The 19,058-nt window shown below is 47.7% G+C and overlaps 1 protein-coding gene across 6 annotated transcripts in view; it reads left to right on the top strand.

The window, feature by feature from the left end:
* YTHDC2 (YTH N6-methyladenosine RNA binding protein C2) overlaps positions 1-19,058 on the top strand; it is a 1,174,422-nt gene that overhangs the window by 951,713 nt on the left and 203,651 nt on the right. For all 6 annotated transcript variants that reach the window (XM_085632632.1, XM_085632630.1, XM_085632634.1 and 3 more), the window contains exon 27: positions 2,907-3,084. In XM_085632632.1, the coding sequence (XP_085488758.1) occupies positions 2,907-3,084 (178 nt within the window). The remainder of the gene's footprint in view (positions 1-2,906; positions 3,085-19,058) is intronic.

The following is a 19,058-nucleotide window of genomic DNA, read 5'->3' as shown; positions in this document are numbered from 1 at the left end:
CATTTGGTAGTATACATCAGAAATAGTGAAAAGGTACACTGTATTTAAAGAGATACGTAGAACTTTGTATTACACCCATAAACTACGTTTATAGAGAAAATAAGATGTGCTTGGTGTTGATTAGGATGTAAAAGTGATAAATGTTGTGAAGCTTCCTGATGCTTCTCTTAAGAGAATCAAAAATACTGAGCCTCTCACGCACATAAGGGGGGTGCTACCAGTGGTAAGGGGTTTAACCCCGAGTCCAGGTTACATGCTTACAGTATTTCTAAATGTTGTGGGCACAGGGTGACACCGCGCAACCTCCCTTTTCCTCGTTTAGAGGGCACTAAGCTCCTTCCCTAAATAGTGAGGACTAAATAAATCTACGTCCAAATCCCGACTCGTGCCATGGTTGTAACTGAGTAGCATTTAAGTCTGTAATATTCCCTTGCACACCTGTAAAAATGCCCGTTTTAACAATGTCTTTGCTACTTGCGCTGATTTGCGAAGGGGGCAGAACCTTCTTTTAAAATTACGTTTCTCACACCATGTCTTTAAATATTTGTTATCTCAAACGCTAAACATCTAATTGCATTTTCAGCTGTCTCTTGATGCCTTTCATGTTTACCCTCTCAGCCCCCCTCAAATAGTCTTTTTTAAACCCGAAAATGTAAATTGTATGGAATTACCATTTTAAAAAGTATGCCTATTTTGTACGGAGAGACGCTAATCAAAAATGTACATGGCTAACAACGCACAAAGTGAGCACAGATTACCAACCGAGACTGTTCCAGTTGTAGAATGTTTTCCCACCTATAGGAACTAGGCGAAAATTAATTGTTTGCTTGAGCCTTTCCCATTTATCTCTGTTATAATGTCTGAGGTTTTCATTCTAATAGTTAAAAAGCAATAAATATTGTCTTTTGCCCAGTACTCCCCCCTCGGATTCTGTGCCTTTTTTCTACTTCTGTCCCCTTCCACCAGGCACACACACCACCAGCCATCAGTGCACAATTTCTACAGGCACAAACCCCACCAGCCATCAGTGCTCGCTTCCACCAGGCACACACCACCGGATATCAGTGCATGCTTTGACCAGGCACACACACACACCACCAGCCGTCAGTGCATGCTTTGACCAGGCACACACACACACCACCAGCCGTCAGTGCACGCTTTCACCAGGCACACACACACACCACCAGCCGTCAGTGCACGCTTTCACCAGGCACACACCACCAGCCGTCAGTGCACGCTTTCCGAAGGCACACACACCACCAGCTATCAGTGCACAATTTCTACCGGCACACACACCACCAGCCATCAGTGCACACATCAAGTAAACGCATCCACAATTAACTATTGTAGCAATCGCAGTATGGCGCAATTTACTTTTAAACATATTCATCTAAAGCGCAGCATGCCACCATTGCTACAAAAATAAATACACATTTTTTGGGCCTACAATTTATAGACTTTGGTTGCAATTGGTGTTGAAATATTTAGCAATGCCAATAGCTCAAACTTAATTAATGCGAGACCTATTGGCTATGTCAATGCTTGTTTTACTTAACATTTGGTCAATGCCGGTTTCAGTCAACACGGTAATTCTTTTGAAAGAGATTTAGGGCTACATGTACAAAGCATGTTTGAGGTCGCAAACGCTCAATTCTATCTGAAAAAAACCTTTTGGGTTGTATAAACCCCAAATGCGCAATTTGGGTTTTGCAGTTCCGCATTAGGAAGGGGCTGTTTGAGGGTGTCCCTTCCTAATACCAAATAAAATGGTGTGTTTGAATGTTTTGCGACCGAAATTCCTCTTTGAGAATGGTTGGAAAAATATTTTTTAAAAGCAGGCAGTGGTTCAAAGGACTATTAAAAAATGAAAATTCGAAGTTTTCTTTTTTTCCTTTAAACGCATTCTATTTTACTTTAAAGAAAATAAGCTGTGTTAAAGAAAAAATTGCTTAATTTATAAGCAATCACAGACATGGTGGTCTGCTGACCCCAGCAGGCCACCATCCATGAGATGACAGCGAATTGTAGTGGGTCACAAATTGCGACCTATCTCATTAATATTCATGCAGTAGGTCTATTTACGACCCACTACGAATCGCTAATCACAATTAGAAAATCACTATGCCTAACTTTTTCACATCTAGCCCTGAGTTTTGATATGAAGAGTAATTTGCATGACTCCCACAGAAGGAAATATCGCACACTCTCCCAGAGGAAGTGTCGCTGAGACAGTACAGTTGTGGGGTGTTTCGATATAAGCAATGATCGACAAAGGCAACATTTTTTAAATATTAAAACCTTGATTAGAGTGGTGGTGGCATTATATAGAAAATAATTAGTTGAGCAGATTCTAGTCAGCATTTCTGAGTTTCCACATTACAGTTGTTTTAATCTTTGATGGGGAAGTCTTTCAAATGCAGGGAATGGGCATAGGAAGTAGTATCCATGAGATTAAAAGTTACTTTTGTCTATTTGTTCTGAGGGGACCATGTTTTCTCCTGCCAACTGTGAATGGCCTATTTGCTTCGCCCTATTTACTACTTTACCTGTTCCCTTTGCGACAAAAAATATGTCAAGAACTGAGATAAATGTCACAACAGTCCTATTATTAGCCAAGGGTTTTGCCACATCTCGTCAACGCAGCACCTTGCAACATGAAAATCAGCGGGGATAACATATGAAAAAGATTTTTGTGGTTTCAGCCTAGCACTGGGATATTTCAAAAGTAACTCACTTGTAAAGCTCACAGAAGTCCTTCAGAATCCAGACTACCAAAAGTTAGTAATTTAATATTAGTGTTTGACGTAAAAGGTACCACCACGAAAGTTAAATTAGTGTTAATACTGTTGTGCTATGTAGAAAAAGGAACTTATGGTAAATTGATTACTCTGAATTTCCTCCAAAAGGATCCTTGCAAAATCTCCATCATCTGTGCTTCACCAGCAACCAAAATACAAAGAAAGAGGAATTTTGAACCCTAAAAGAAGCTCTGACGATAGATCGGATCAGTCATCTGTGAAATCAACAGACAGTAGTACGTATCCTAGTCCCTGTGCAAGTCCATCGCCCCCATCGTCTGGAAAGGTATGTATATTTATGAATTGTAAAGCCTAAAAAATGTATAATTTGATTTTTGGGAGGGTAAGAGAAAGATCATCTTTTCAAATATTTCTTGATGCATGCTTTTTAAAGAAAAATAATCTTGGAGACGAGTCAGCAGGGTACTACTTCTATAGTAAATATTTGTACTTCTTATGACTCAATCTTTCATCGAAGGATTTCAGAATTTCATAATAGCAATCACACAAAGTATATGTAATTCTCTGTATTTACATGTACCTGTTATAAACCAATGAAGACATGGATTAGTCATAGAAAAAGGTGTAAAGAAGACCATAAACTTAAAAAAGGGGGTAGGTAACAGAGTTTGCTCCACAGTGCTACTTTTTACCTGTGAAGGGGGTACCTAGATTTCCTGGCAAAATGATGGAAGATCACCTTGGACCAGGGAGTCTTGCAAATTATTTAGCTCCACCTATGACCCTGGCCTTTCCTGCTACACAAACATCTAGATAAAGAAGTCAACTATATTTCTACGTAATGAGGCAAAAGGACTAAGTTCCCCTAATTTTCTGAGAGAAGGGGTGCACTACAGATATTTTATAGTTTCAAAGAAAAGTTATACCTGATCCTCAATTCCATTTTTAGGAAGAATTCCAGAGGAAACAAAAATCAAAATGGTCACCCTCCACCATATTTTTCAGGCGCTGTGATATGAGACTGGATGGTGTCCACAGATCTTCTAAATGTCTATTTTTATGTACAATGAAAACTACCTGAGATTTGTACTTTGGGGGTACACTACCGGTTTGCCGTCCTTCCCTTCCACACGCCATCAGCACCATGAATGTTCATCAATGTGATGGTGGTTGTGGTATCACACCTTCCACATAACGTAACCAGACACACAATCTTGGATGATTGACTGATAAATCCTCCATACAAATCACAATCCACCAAGCAAAGCGCTCAGCAACTTAGACTTTATGGCCTCCTTTTAAGCTCCTCAGGGTGTTCCATCAACCATGAAAATACATAGTAAGTATCAGTGCAACAAATGCTGTTTATAACATATGAAGCAAGTGATAGCAGTTTGTCAGGCTTTTTTCAGACTGACTATCAGACTTTCTGTGCCACAAACACGTCTCTAAATGACATGTCTTGTGGCACGTTAGACTGAGAAAGGTTTGAGCCATGACAATGGGAAAAGTGATTACATATTTAATATCAGTAGAGCAAGTTGATAAAATCAGGCCGTTATTTTGATACCAGAAGTACCATCAGCTCTTATTCATAGCATCCTGAGCAGCTCAAACATTTGCTAAAAATTGAGGCCTAGAAGGTTTTTAACAATGTTCGTTAGAGCTGTTTCATGGTGTGAACTCTCAGATACTTACTAACTGCATTCTGTTGAGCACATCCCAACTATATAAAGGCATTAAACAGAGTTAACAACTTACTTGGTGGTTGTTTCACTTTGCTGTTGGATATACTGACCATCACAATCCGGTCATGTAGGGAGTAAAGATCTGAGGTTGGGAGGTTTACTTTTTGACAATGATTTCTTACAATAGCTTCTTCATCACACTCTGTGTTACCTATGCTAACAAAGTTGAGGCACTAAAGCTTTTTACAGGAGATCGAGTAACTGACCAATATCAAAGATCTTAACATTGGTATGAGATGGTCCGTGTGAAAACGTTTTCTCACTGGACTGGCTTTCAAAATGTGCGCTTGTGACTTACATTTGTAAAAAATATAACAATTCCTACATTAATTAGAAAAGTGAAAACTGGACACAGACTGATCTTTAATTGTGAACAAAGATAAATACCATAAATATGGTCATTCTACAAAACCGCTGTACATTATTAAAATGATTTATTTGACAAATAGTATCACTTAATTTTAACACGTCTGGTTGCATCACTTCTAAATTGTAATATATTCCATTCATTGCAACACATAAACTAAAAAATAACTGTAACAGTCATCAATACACCAAACAAACAAGTTACTTACCTTCGGTAAAGATGTATCTGTAAGAGACATAGATTAGTTATAGATTCATTACCTTAGAATTACCCCCAGGCGTCAGACTGATCTGGAGACATTTTTTATTAGCAGTACCCCTGCGCGTTAGTAGGTGGCGTCGGTCAACTTGGCATCCTTTGTCGGACTCTTGGTCGCTGGGATGACATCGCGGTGTCTACTTAAACGCGGCCCCTGCACGCAGAGGTCCGTTCTGACACGAGTTTCCACACCAGAAACGCAGAGCCATGCAAGACACTGACCACAAGTGCACAAAACTAGGGCCCTGTAAGGGAGTCCCTAACCCTAGAAGTCAGTTCGCAGAACGGCTAGGATGGGTGGGGCGGGAAGAAATCTATAACTAATATATGTCTCTTACAGATACATGGTTACGAAAGGTAAGTACCTTGTTAGTATCTATTAGTTATAGGTTCCTTATCTTAGAGTAGATACCCCAGCAATACCAACCCCAGAGGTGGGTCTGCGAACTAAGTTCTCACTAGGAAGTCCTGGAGGACAAAACGGTCGAAAAAGCAGTCTCTCCGAACTTGGCTGTCCAGGCAGTAATGCTTTGCAAACATGTGCAAGGATGCCCACGTGGCTGCCTGGCAGATGTCAAGTAAGGGAGCTCCACGTCCCAAAGCAGTAGTGTCTACCGTCGCCCTGGTAGAGTGGGCGCGCAGTACAACTGGGGGTTCCTTTTTAGCCAGAGAATAGCAGATCCTAATGCATAGGACGACCCATCGAGAGATGATACGTTTGTGCGCTGTCCGACCTTTCTTTGCACCCACATAACCCACAAAGAGTTAATCACATGTTTTGGGTCCAGACGGTGGAGTCTCTCCTCCTCTTTGGAAGGGTGCGGAGGCGGGAATAAGGTGGGCAATGTGATGGTCTGACCTATGTGGAAAGAGGTAACCACTGTGGGCAGAAAAGAGGGCCTAAAACGGAGGACTACTTTGTCTGGCTGGACAGCAAGAAAGGGAGGTTTAGAAGATAAGGCTTGAAGCTCACTCACCCTGTGAGCAGAGGTGATGGCAAGCAAGAAAGCAGTCTTCAAATTAAGGAGACGAAGAGGACAACTATGTAGTGGCTCAAAGGGAGCACACATAAGATAAGTAAGGACAAGATTGAAGTCCCACTGGGGCATTACAAAAGGAGAAGTAGGAAAGAAATCTGTTAACAATAGGGGACTTGAAAAGAGAAGGCTGATCAGGAATTTGACGAAAGGCCGAAATGGCTGAAAGATAGCCTTTAAGAGTGCCCTGAGCAGAGCCCTGCTGGGCCAAAGACAGAATGAAGAGGAGAACCTCTCAAAGAAGGGCAGAAAGGGGATCCACAATCTTTGCTGTGCACCATGCCACAAATGTGTTTCATCTACAGACATACACCGTTTTAGTGGAGGGACGCCTGGCTGCCAAGATGACATTACAGACTTCGAGAACAAGGTCAAAAGCTGTCAACTGTCACCGCTCAATCTCCACACAAGGTGGTGGAGGCTGGACAGGTTCGGGTGGAGGACCGTCCCCTGCTGCTGCGACAGAAGATCCTCCCTAAGAGGCAGTCTGATCGAAGGAACGATGGCCATGCTCAAGAGCTCAGGGTACCAGACTCTCTGTGCCCATTCCGGAGCCACAAGAATGACTTGGGCTGGGTCGCGCTTGATCTTTTTCAGCACTCTTAGCAGAAGCAGTACAGACGGAAAGGTGTACAGGATGCTGCAATGCCACTCGCGACGAAAGGTGCAGAGCGGGTGCCGGCTTGGAAACTCCATTAAGCCAAACTGCTGACATTGCGTGTTCTCTTCGGTGGCGAAAAGATCTAACCAAGGCTCTCCCCACTGCTGAAAGAGACCTTGCACCACCTCCGAGTGAAAATGCCATTCGTGATCCATCATGCACCGGCGGCTGAGTTCGTCCGCCCTGGCGTTCAGGGAACCTGCCAGGTGTTGAACTACCAGAGATATGCCCTGATGTTCCAGCCATGTCCAAAGGCGAGGAGCCTCTTGACATGGGGTCCACGACCCCACCTGCGCTGCTTGTTGCAGTACTATATGGCGGTGGTTTTGTCAGTGAACACCTGCACTACTCTTCCTTTGACAGAAGGAAGGAATGCCTTCAGTACAAGACGAATTGCTCAGAGCTCCAGAAGGTTAATGTGGAGCCCGGACTCCGCTGCAGACCAGAGGCGTCTGGTCTTTGCCTCTCCCATGTGGCCGCTCCATCCCAGGAGTGACGCATCCGTCACTACTGTGAACTCTGGTTGGGGAAGGTAGAGGTATCTGCTGATGACCCAATCCTGGTTTGTGAGCCACCACTGCAACTGCCATGAGGCCCAGCAGCCTCAGGTAATTCTCATTGAAATCCGGGATAGAGGCTGAAACATCCCAGACTCGCCTCTTGGGAGTATAAGCCTGAAACTGCGCTATATCCAGAACTGCTCAGATGCAAAGGAGCTTCTGAGAGGGAATCATGTGCGACTTCGGCACGTTGATAGTGAACTCCAGCGAGTGCAGGCGGTCCGCCGTAGTCTGGAGGTGGGAGGCGACAGCCTGGGACGAGCCCGCCTTCAAAAGCTCGTCGTCAAGATAGGGGAAGACTGGAACCCTTGATCTGCGCAGATGAGCTGTGACCACCGCCATCAATTTTGTGAACACCCAAGAGGCGCTGGTAAGGCCAAAAGGGAGCATGGTAAACTGAAAGTGCTTGTGGCCTACCGTGAACTGTAGGTAACACCGGTGGGCAAGCAAGACAGGGATGTGAAAATAAGCGTCTTGTAAGTCCAACTCTACCATCCAGTCTCCAGGGTCGAGGGCAGACAACACCTGAGCCAAGGTTAACATTTTGAACTTCTCCTTCTGGATGATGTAGTGGGAGTAGCAACCACGACCTACTTCTGGCACAGGGACTCCATCATAGCTCCCTTGGCCAAGAGAGACGCATCTGCCTGGCCGAGAAGGGCCAAATGATCCCCCGACATGCGATGGAGCGTTGGTGGCATGGAGGGAGGGGTAGTCTTGAAGAGGAGGAAGTAGCCCCTTTGGACTATCTGCAAAACCCACCTGTCCGTCATGATGTTGTGCCAGTGGGGGAGGTGAGGGCGGATCCTTCCCCCACTGGCACCTGGTGGTCCTGAAAGGTCGGACTAGGAAGGTTTGGAGGCTGCTGCAGAGGGGGCATTGGTGGACTGGCACACCCGCTGGGTCCCAGACCCACGACGCTGGGTCCCACGTCCCCAGCCACGCATAGGCTGGGTAGCTTGCGCAGCCCTGTGGTTCTGGGTGGAACGTAGTGGGGCACCGCTTCCATAGCCACGAAAGGGGCGAAAGGCAGACTGCATGAGGCGAGAAGTTGCTGCGAGGCCCAAGGATATCCCGTAGCAGTAGAGTCCTTGAAATGCTCAAGTGTGTTGTCCGCCTTGTCATCGAACAGACGACAGCCATTCAAGGACATGTCTAAAAGGGTAGATTGAACATCCCAAGAGAAGCCAGACATTCTCAGCCACGCGTAGCGTCTCAGGGCTACCGACATGGAAACTGTTCTACCCAGCGAGTCGGCAGTATTCAGCCCACACTGGTTGGTGAACTTTGCTGCGTCATGATCCTCTGCAACAGTGCGGGTGAGCGCTGCCTGGGCCTCCTCAGGGCACTGCGGCAGCACTTGTGCAACCGTATCCCACACCGTGTGTATAACAGCCCAAGGAACATGCGATGTTTACCGACCGCAGTCCTAAGCTGGCAGAAGAAAACATCTTTTTGGATTCACTATCTGGTGGTGTCAGGTCCCCAACAAAGAGGTCACATGTCAAGAAAGGTATCCAGTATAAGAAGAAAGGAATGATGGTGGCCGTGTTGTCAAAACTGTGTAAACAGCATTTGGTGCTAGGTCGAATGCAACATGGCGGCAGAGCGTTCCTTAATCCGAAACGGGTTAGCGCTCTAGTTGATTTGGCAGAATTGCGTGATACCGGTGAGGCGCGCGGAGAGCTGCGCACTTCACCTGAACTGTGAGAGGAGTAGGAGGTTACCTCAACGCGTCGCGTTAGTCAGGGAAAAGAAGCTACGCGTCGCGAGAATTCTGAGGAGAATTTAGAGTTTGGAAGCAGCCAGCAACCCCAAGTAAGACTGTTCCATTTTTCTACCAGAGAAAACGTTCCGAACTTCGCAGCAGCGGAAGTTTAACTGAAGCACCGGTTCTAGTGAATGAGATTACAGCGTTCTAAAAAGTCAACACAAGTTCAGGTGTAGCGTTAGTTTTTGGTGCGAGTAGAGTCAGCTCAAGTCTAGAATATAAAGGTTTAAGGTACACTAAGTAGTTCCGAGTGAGTTCCGATTCCTGTCAATAAGAAACCATAGGGAGTGGAAAACTCTTGAGGGCAGAATACAAATGACACAGAAAAGTAAGAACAAAACTACAGAGAAGCAACAGTAGTTAGAACAACCAATAGAAGGTGAAGAAGAATAAGAAAATAAACCAAGGCTTCCGTTCTCTGTCCATGAAAAAACATTAAGAACAGAAGAACGAGTAGCATAGAAGAGAAGCAAAGGCACACAGCACCAGGGTGGGTACAATAGAGAATAAGGAAAGACATAGGTAGGAAGAAAAGGGAAGTAGAAGGTGATTTACATGTAATTGTTTATTTACAGCTCACGAACTACAGCAAGAGCCAGAGAAAAGATAGACTACATAAGAAGAAGCAGAAAGGAAGACCACCAGTGTGTGCATTCTCTTCTCTGTCCAATTCCCCTTGGGGCTCTTCTGGCTACGCATTTAGATATTGTGGAGGCCGGGGAGTTCAGAGGAGGAATTGGGAGCTTGCGTCATCCTGCTCCTGTGTCAACCGCCAGCAAGAGAAGAGCTGGTTCTGACAGGTGGCGCAGTAGGGAATGTGCCTTTTGAGGATGAGGCTCGGATCACCAAGATCTCAGGGGTAGGATGTTGGTAGAGGAAAAGTGGGTACCCCTGGGCCAGGCGGTGGCGTCGGGCAATCATCCAGTACACATGATCCCCTGTGCTGGGCTTGGACCAAGTGCGCAGAAGGATGTCATTGAGGGCCTCATTAAAAGGCAGCAGGGGCTCCGAAGAGGCTACTGCCGGCTGAAGCATCTCAGTCAGGAGGTTAGTCCTAACAGCCACTGTAGGAAGCGCGAGGCCCAGGGCCTCAGCCGCCCTACGCGATACCACAGCATAGGAAGCTCCCGCCTCTGTTGCCACGGTAGGGGAGAAAGCATACCAAGGTCTGGGGAGTTATCCAGACCAGTGGCATCACCCAACTCCTCTCTCTAGTCAGGCTCCTCAAGGTGGTCTGTTAGAGGGTCAATAGGCCCCTCCCAGTCCTCCTCACGTCCTCTGGCTGCCACTCTGGGAGGGAGGGAAAGCCAGGGATGAACAACAGTAGAAAAGTACCCTCTGGGGCAGGTACCTACGTCGGTCGCCGTCGGTCTGGCACCGTGTCAGGGTGAGGCTGGGGTTGACACCGGTTGTGGGCACAAACGGCGTCGCCACTGGAGTCGGTGCCAGGGAAGGTACCATAAGGTCGACCGGCACTGATCCAGATCCAGGCCTGCATTCTTGGGGACCCTACGTCGCCGGCATCGAAGGCCCCGGGCCCCAGCCGAGTCCGCCTGCGGAGTCCGGCTGCCCAAAGATGGGCGAGGGACGTACTGGCTCCGGGAAAGGTAAGGAAGCGCAGAGCCGTCCCAGCTAGCTCCGAGGAGGGTCACGTGTCGCGTCGTCCGACAGGGAGAAGGCGAAGAGCGACGATACTTCTTCGCCTTCTTCTTGTGCTTTGACTTACCCAAGGAGTGCGAAGACTTCAGTGACGAGTGGTGATGGCTCTCGACCTGTCCCACGACTTTCCCTTCGACCGGGATCTCGAGCGGCGCGGATCAAACTGCCGGGCCTCCAAAAGCTTTGGGGACCGCTCCCGCAAAGACTTTGGGTTCAGGCCCCGGCAGTCAGAGCACGACTTTGGGTCGTGGTCGCACGAGGTGTCGATTGGTGACCGACATCGACTTGTGACAGGAGTCACAGGGCATGAAACCGGGCTGACGGTTTTATATCCCTTGTGCACGAGGAGACGAAGTCGTCGACAAAAAGTCGAAAAAAGTTAGTCAAAAAGCGACTAAGGGCAAGCTCTCTCCGGATCTGCCCTGGCGGGGGTGGAAAAAGAGAGAACTGAGGTCAGCGCTCAGGGGCAGTGTCTAAGTTGACACTACGACCTCAACTCAGTGACCACGAAGCCGACGACTGACGCGGGTCGACCGACGCCACCTACCGACACACAGGGGTACTGCTAAGAAAAAAATTCTCCCGATCCAGTCTGATGCCTGGGGGTAATTCTAAGTTAAGGAATCTATAACTAGCAGTCTCTTTCAGATGCTCATTTCAAACTTCACCCTTACGTTTTAACATAGCCCTGTACCTATACCCTTTTATCCCCGAACCCCTATTCCATAATACCCTCAACCTCAATCTTCAAAACCTTTGTGCAGCACCCCATGCCTATCCAACATTTGTTATCCTTCTGTATTCATTTTCCATTTAGTCTCTTTATCTTTCGTTTAATTATTTCAACAGAAGTTAGTATTTCTACATGCCAAAAAATATAATCATTTTCAACAGCAGATTCTTCACCCTTTGAATACTTCTCCATGCATCAGACTGTAACCAAGAGATCTTCAGTAGTACTCCCAAGCACCTGCAGGTGGCACAGACAACTCTGCGTCAACATCATTGCACGCCGGATGTGTTGTGCGTCCCCTATGCCCGCTGACATCCGTTCCTTAATTTCCTCAACAGATGCTGATCCAGAGCTACCCCTCTTCTCATGGAGGCATTTTTTCAAAACAATTCTATTTAGAAAACTGTGTGCAAAATATTTCACCTCCCAAATCTACAGGCTTTAAAACCCTGGGAGGAATGTCAAAAGAAAATGTCTGTGACGGACCCACATGTGGTTTGCATATGGTGCTTGGGCCAGACCACCATTCCAAGGTGTGCAGGGATTGTGCCTTTGATGCACCGAAGGCCGTTAAGAGACCGAGACTAGAAGCTGTCCATGGCAAAGCGCCACAAGACCTTGCATCGGGATTGCCTGAGATCTAATTGTAGGTTCTGGTCTTAATCCTGAGATTGCTTCCACAGCAGGTCAAATCCCCACGATCTATGTCCTCGGGCAAAACTAAGAAGAAATGCAAGACGTCCAATTGGCAATTTTCCACCACTCTCAAACTCTTTAGAAGGCGCATAGGCATCTTTGTGCCTCCAGTTCGCTCTCCCCAAGTAGCTAAACTTTGGAGTTGATTCCAACTCTTGTTCTGCAGCAACAAAAATTTCCGGGGTCATTGGTGATGCTGCTGCAGATGGTGGACTTTCCTGAAGCTTGCTGTGGCTTTTTGGCACATAACTGGCTCCTTAGTGTGCACCAGCAGGCTCCAAGGAGCCAAGAGGCCTCCCAACTAGGCTTCCTCTGATGGGCCCAACCTCAGTGGCATTTGGGCTCTCTGGATCCAGTCAGGGCTCCCCACCAACTTCGGTACCAGCTCCCTCTCCGGCACCACAACCCACTCTGGAACGCGATCCACCGAAGCCAGCACCATCAAATTCGGATTACTATGGCTAAACTATAGTGCTGGCCGACGCTGAGATGGTGCCGCCCTGACTTCAGCGGAGGCGGCGCACTTCTATATCTGAGCCACAACAGTAAGTAAGTAAGCAAAACATTTATTGTTTTTGATTAATTAAGACCATTACAAAAAAACACTCTGATAAAACTTTTTTGGTTAGTTAGCCTTTACAGTCAGCCACAACAGCTTTACCATGCTTCTGGCATTGATACAGTGCCTGTACCTTCTGGAAGGACCTAGGCCCTTCATGAGTTATTCAGCAAGGACTCTGATAATAGGGACTATGATGCTGGGGATGACTTTGCCCAGAATTACATTGAGGACAAATGGTACGAGGATCTCCAAGATGCCAGTGGTCTGGGTACCTCCCCTGACACTGGCCTAGTGTCACCCTGAGGGTCTACCAATTCACAGCGCATCTTGCAAGCTACGCGCAATTTCGCTATAAATAAGAGCCTCTTTGTCACTTCTTGAATTCCATCCATAAGAAGCTGAAGACCTCGCTTTTTGAGTAGCTCCACTAGGCCCTAGTAGTGGCTAAATTCACAGCTGCTCAGCGCAGGGATACCCTTGGGTGAAAGTGCTCTATACAAATCTACATATCATAACATAACATCCTTTGCTATGGTTATGTGAAGGGCGGCCGGGGTTCTTGATCTTCAACTTCCCACTCAGGAAGTTAAAACCAATGTTCTGACGGATATGTTGCAGCCAAGCCATTCAAGTTCTGAGCCCCTAATCCTACTGAATGAGGGTTTTAAAGATACACTACTAGGTGCCTGTGCCTATCCTTTTCAGGTCAACCTGTGCATTGCAATGCGCCATCGCCCTGCTCCAGGCGATCCAGCCTCCATCACACAACACCCCACTCCTGAGACCCTTGTGGTGGAGGTTTCGGCCAGCAGAGTAAATCTAAAGTTGTTTCCTACTACTTCACTTGATAAGGAATCAAAGAGGCTAGAGTATTTTGGTAAGTGTGTTTTTCTTTCACAAGTTTGGCCCTGCGCTCAGTGAATTCCAAATACCTCTTAGACCGTCACTCTCATGCCTTCTGGATTTCTGTGGCCCCAGGATTTCCCATGGTCCCGGAAAACACCAAGGCCATTCTTTTCCAGGCCATGCATGATGGTCATGATGCCGCCAAGTTCACCATCTGCTGCAGATTGGATATCACGGATTCCCTCAGCAGGGCTGCTGGCACTAGTGTGGCCATTTCTAAGAAGTGTCCCGGCGCTCGAGGAAAAGGAGATAAGAAATAAATTGAACAGGAACAAAGCGCTCATCTGGCTCGACATAGATAACTGACTGTTCCATCTGGTGGGAAAATTGTTAGGTGTTTAATGCTTCCTAAACAAGAACAGATTGGGCTTGAGCTGAATCGATGAGAGGAGAACATTCCAAATCCTGGTTGCAATGACCACAAGGTGTGGATGCTCCCAGCTTAACTTTACAAGACTGGTGGTAATAAATAAGGCAGCAAATTTAGATCTTATTTCTACAACTAGAGTGTCTAGCGAAAAGAGAGGATTCATATACAAGTGTAGACTATTACACATTGTGTTTTTATGTCACAGACATAGCTCTTTAAAAATGCATCTCTTCCCTATGGTAAACCAATGCAAACTGTCTTGGTGCTTAGATATGAGAGTATCTCTCCTTAACCCTAGAATCAGCTGTGTGGCCACATTCTGCAGTAGTTGTAGATATTTTGCTGCTCCTACTAGTTACAGTAGTCTACACGCAAGATGACAAGCTCTTTGACCATGTTCCTCCTTGCTGACATCAGATCTTGAGTCAAGAATGTTTTGCGATATTGCGTTTCCTTCCCTTTCGGAGGAGGATAAATCGTTGATGGACGCGACTCCTACGTCTGAGGAGATCGCTCTGGCCATACGTTCAGTCGCCTCTGGCAAGGCCATGGGTCCTAATGGCCTTCCCATTGAATTGTACAAATTGCGGCCGGATACATTGGCGCCGCATCTTCGTCATATGTTCCTCGCGGCCCGGGCGGCGGGTTCCCTCCCGCTGGACCAGCGTCTAGCCACTATTGTGGTTATTCACAAGGAGGGGAGGCCGCGTGATCGGGTCACTTCTTACAGGCCCATTTCGCTTTTGAATGCGGAACCGAAAATTCTGGCCAAGGTGCTCGCTAATCGGCTGGTCAGCGTGGTGTGCGAACTGATCCATCAGGACCAGTCCGGTTTTATCCCTCATCGCAACACCGCGCTTAACCTGCGGCGTCTGCATGGGGTGCTCTCGAGGGTTCCGTTCATACGTGAGCCAGCCATTTTGGCGTCCCTGGACGCCACTATGGCATTCGACACGCTTGAGTGGCCATATATCTGGGCGACGCTGGAGAAGTTTGGGTTTGGCCCGGGATTCATTGGCTGGGTGAAATTGTTGTATTCCGGACCGCTAGCCCAGGTGGTGGTGAATGGTAGAGTGTCGGCTCCTTTTGAATTGGGTAGGGGCACGCGACAGGGTTGCCCGCTGTCGCCTCTCCTCTTTGCGCTCGCCTTGGAGCCCCTGGCGGAGTGGCTGCGGTGGCACCCTTTGATTCGTGGTCTCCGATGGACTCCTGAGTATGAGGATCGGGTCTCACTCTATGCGGACGATATTCTTTTGTATCTTGCTTCCCCGCGTGAATCGTTGATTGTGTTAGTGGATGTGCTGAATTCTTTTGGCCGTAACTCAGACCTAGTCATCAACTGGGCTAAATCCTGTGTATATGTCCTCTCAGGGGAGGCCCCTATCCTCCCGCGGAGCTGTCCTATCCAGGTTGCTCGACAGGGATTTAAGTATCTGGGTATTTTTATTACCCTGGACTCTGCGGCCCGATACACGCAGAACCTACTCCCCCCCCTCCAACGTTTGAAGGCGGATGTGGCGCATTGGAGGCGCTTGCCGCTCTCGCCGCTCGGCCGGGCGGCGCTGTTTAAGATGATGTCGTTGCCACGGTTTTTATATGCCTTGCAAAACACGATGGATGTCGTTCCGGCTAGTTACTTTCGGGAGGTGGAGGGTCTGCAACGCCAACTGTTTTGGGATGGGAGGCCGCGGATCGCCCTCGCGAAGCTGACGCTCCCGTGGTACGATGGGGGGGTCGCCCTCCCCGACATCAAACGTTATTACTGGGCCTCCCAGCTGGCTGCGATAAACCACGGGCTTTATGGGCCCGCCCTTAATCCGGCTTTTGAAATGGACAAATTGTTGTTGCCGGGTGGCGACTACAATTGTGCACTCTACTCTAGATCGCTCGACGCACGTTTGACTGGTCCGACACGGGTCGCGGTACGGGTGTGGCATGCGGCAAACTCGGCGATGGGGTGGAAAGATCGGTTGACCCGGGCGACGCCACTGTATGCCTCTGAACGACTGGGTTGTTTGTGGACGACGAAAGGCTTCGAGAAGTGGGACACGATTGGCATTAGCAGGGTGGGCGATCTTTGGACGAAGGGGGGATTTAAAACGTTTGATGCGCTGAAAGCGGAATACCAGTTGCATGACAGGGAGTACTTCCGGTATGTACAGGTTCGCCACGCGTTGTCTTCCGTGTTTCCGGAAGTCGCGTCCATCCCGGAGTGCTCCCCTTTGGAAGATAGAGTGCTAGATGGGCATGTACCGGATGGCACTATCTCATTGATCTATAAAAAGCTCATCAACGATCGCTCGGGACTGCTGGCCGCCCTCCGTGAGGCATGGGTCGCTGATGGATTGGAGCTGGACGACGAGGATTGGGTATCTGCGGTGGCCTCCCCGAAAGAGGTGGCCATACCGGCCCGCCTTCGTTTCGTCCAGCTCAAAATACTCCACAGGGTTTACGTTACGGGACCGGGCCTGATGCGTATGGGATACGCGGTGGATGGGATGTGTAAGCGTGGGTGTGGCATGTTAGGGACCTTCCTCCACATTTTGTGGGAATGTCCGGAGGTGACTCGATTCTGGCGTGGTGTGCATGAGGTGTTGCAAGCGGTCACGCATGTTGCGCTGCTCCCCGAGGCTAGGAGGTGTCTGCTGAATGTGTGGGAGCTGACTGATTATACGGTGACGCAAACGTGGTGGGTGACATTGGGATATATGGTGGCCAAGCGTGACATTGCACAATTGTGGGGCTCCCAGAGGTCACCCACGATTTCGGTATGGAAGGAAAATATGGATTGGTGTATGTTCCGAGAAAAGGTTGTGTATGTGGCGAGAGGTAAGCCTGGGAAATGGGTAAAGGTGTGGGGCCCCTGGAACTCCTACCGCGGCGGGATCTGTACCCCGCCACTGACGCCCGACTTGGCAGCGGCCCTGTCTCCCTAGTCTGCACATTCTCTTGATTCTGTGTTACCGTAACCACTTTGTTTCTGCCCCTGCCCTTCCCCCCCTCTTATTCTTGTAGGTTGGTAGAGCCCTCCCGAGGGGAGCACATACTGTTGCCTAGATTTTTGCCGCCTTGTGGGTTTGTTTCTTGTTTTTCATTTAAAATGAAACCGCCATTTGGGATGTTTGGGCAATGTGGCCGCAAATGATATTTTTGATCTGTGGGACTTTTTACTGCTTGCTGCTTGTGTTTATGAATATGTTTCATGGTCTCACTGTCTACTAGCGGCCGGCCTGAAGGTTGTAGGCCCATACTTGTATATCTCTTGAACTCTGTAATAAAGGTTTCCAAAAAAAAAAAAAAAAAGAATGTTTTGCGAACATAAAGCCAGTAGCACAGATAACTTTTACATGAACATCAAATTTCAGATCATTGCCCTCTATAAAACCGAAATGCTGTGCTTGGGACACTGGCACTGGCAGAGTCCGCCTTTTTATATGGCCACTACTCTGCTGATCAAGCAGAGTTGAAAACAAGACCTCTTCTTCTGTTTTACCTCCATTGAGGTTCATGGAGGGACTCCATCCAGGAGGCCACTGTCTGTAAACAGTTAAGATTTGTAGCCACCTCCCCGGAATTTTCATCAAGTCTGACTATAAGCTGGGTATCGTCAGCATAGGTAAAGAATGCAATCCTAAAGGTTTCTGTTAGCTATGTCAAAGGTGTCCTGTAAAAACTGAACACACTGGGGCTTAAGACTGAGCCCGGTAGCACTCCTAAGAAAATCTGGTTAGTAGATGACTTAAACTCAGATAGCCTCACCATCTGATAGTAGTTATCCAAAAAGGGGGTGAACCACTTAAGCTTCGTCCCCCCCCCCCTCTCCCCCCCCATGCCAAGATCATCGAGGCATTTAATCAGCATGGAATGGGAATGGTGCCACACACCGCTGATTGGTTTAATAAAATCAGGGTGCATATACTGTTTTGATCTCTTATTTGTCTCGTGTTGTCAATTTATTTGATCAATACTGTCTCTGTAACCTGAATGTACTAAGAAACCATTCACTTGGAGGAAATTCAACAGCTGCATATGTAGAAGTTCAAGATGCTCACACTATACCAGGTCTTGTCTGCTCTCAACCCGGGAGACCGGATGGTGGTGCTGGATCTATAGGACACTTATTTCCACATTCCTGTACTGCAGGCCCACAGGCGTTACTTGCAGTTCACATAGACCATAAGCATTTTCAGTTCACTGTGCTCCCTTTTGGCCCTACCAGTGTCCCTCAGGTGCTTACAAAAGTGTTGGCAGTAGTAGCAGCAAACCTTCAAAGGTTCCCCTAACTCGATGACTGGTTTTTGAAGACGTGATTGCCCCAGGCAGTAGTCAGCCACCTCCAGACTACAACAAACCTATTGACATTCTTGGAGTCAACCCAGACTCATTTGCAGATGCTCCTCTTCATCAAAGTCATTCTGAACGCAATACAGTTTTGTGCCTTTGCTCCCACAGTGAAGAGTCATAGGACATTTGGGCTATGATTCAGATGTTTCAACCTCCGTCCTTGGGCGCAGAGTCTTTTCCACAAGTGAGTAGAACCCTGGCGTGACCCTTTCAACACCGCCGATAATGTCCAATGTCAGCACTTCTGTGTGTTGGAACTCCCAAGACATCTCTCATTCGGAGACTAGTTCCACATAGAGTGGAACTTGAAGCTCCTGTATGCCTTGGTGCTGATACCTCTCCTAGATTTTCAAGAAGATCAGAACCGACTGGGCCCAAGTCATCCTAGTAGCCCCGGATTGGGCAGGGAGAATATGGCATCCCGAACTCCTGGGTATGAGCATTGGTCCTCAGATCAGGCTGCCTCCTAAGAAGAATCTCCTGTCCCAGTAGCAGAGCAGCATTCTGCCCCCCAACCTGCACAACCTATGCCTCCATTATTGAAGATTGAATGGTGAAAGTTGAGTGCAATCACCCTTCCTCCCAAAGTCGTGAATGTCATCTTGTCAGCTAAGTGTCCCTCAACCA

This window comes from Triturus cristatus, chromosome 2_1 (assembly GCF_964204655.1).
Source record: "Triturus cristatus chromosome 2_1, aTriCri1.1, whole genome shotgun sequence".
NCBI classification, from domain to species: domain Eukaryota; kingdom Metazoa; phylum Chordata; class Amphibia; order Caudata; family Salamandridae; genus Triturus; species Triturus cristatus.
The sequence above is the reverse complement of the archived record's forward strand: the minus strand, read 5'-3'. Positions and strand labels throughout refer to the sequence as shown.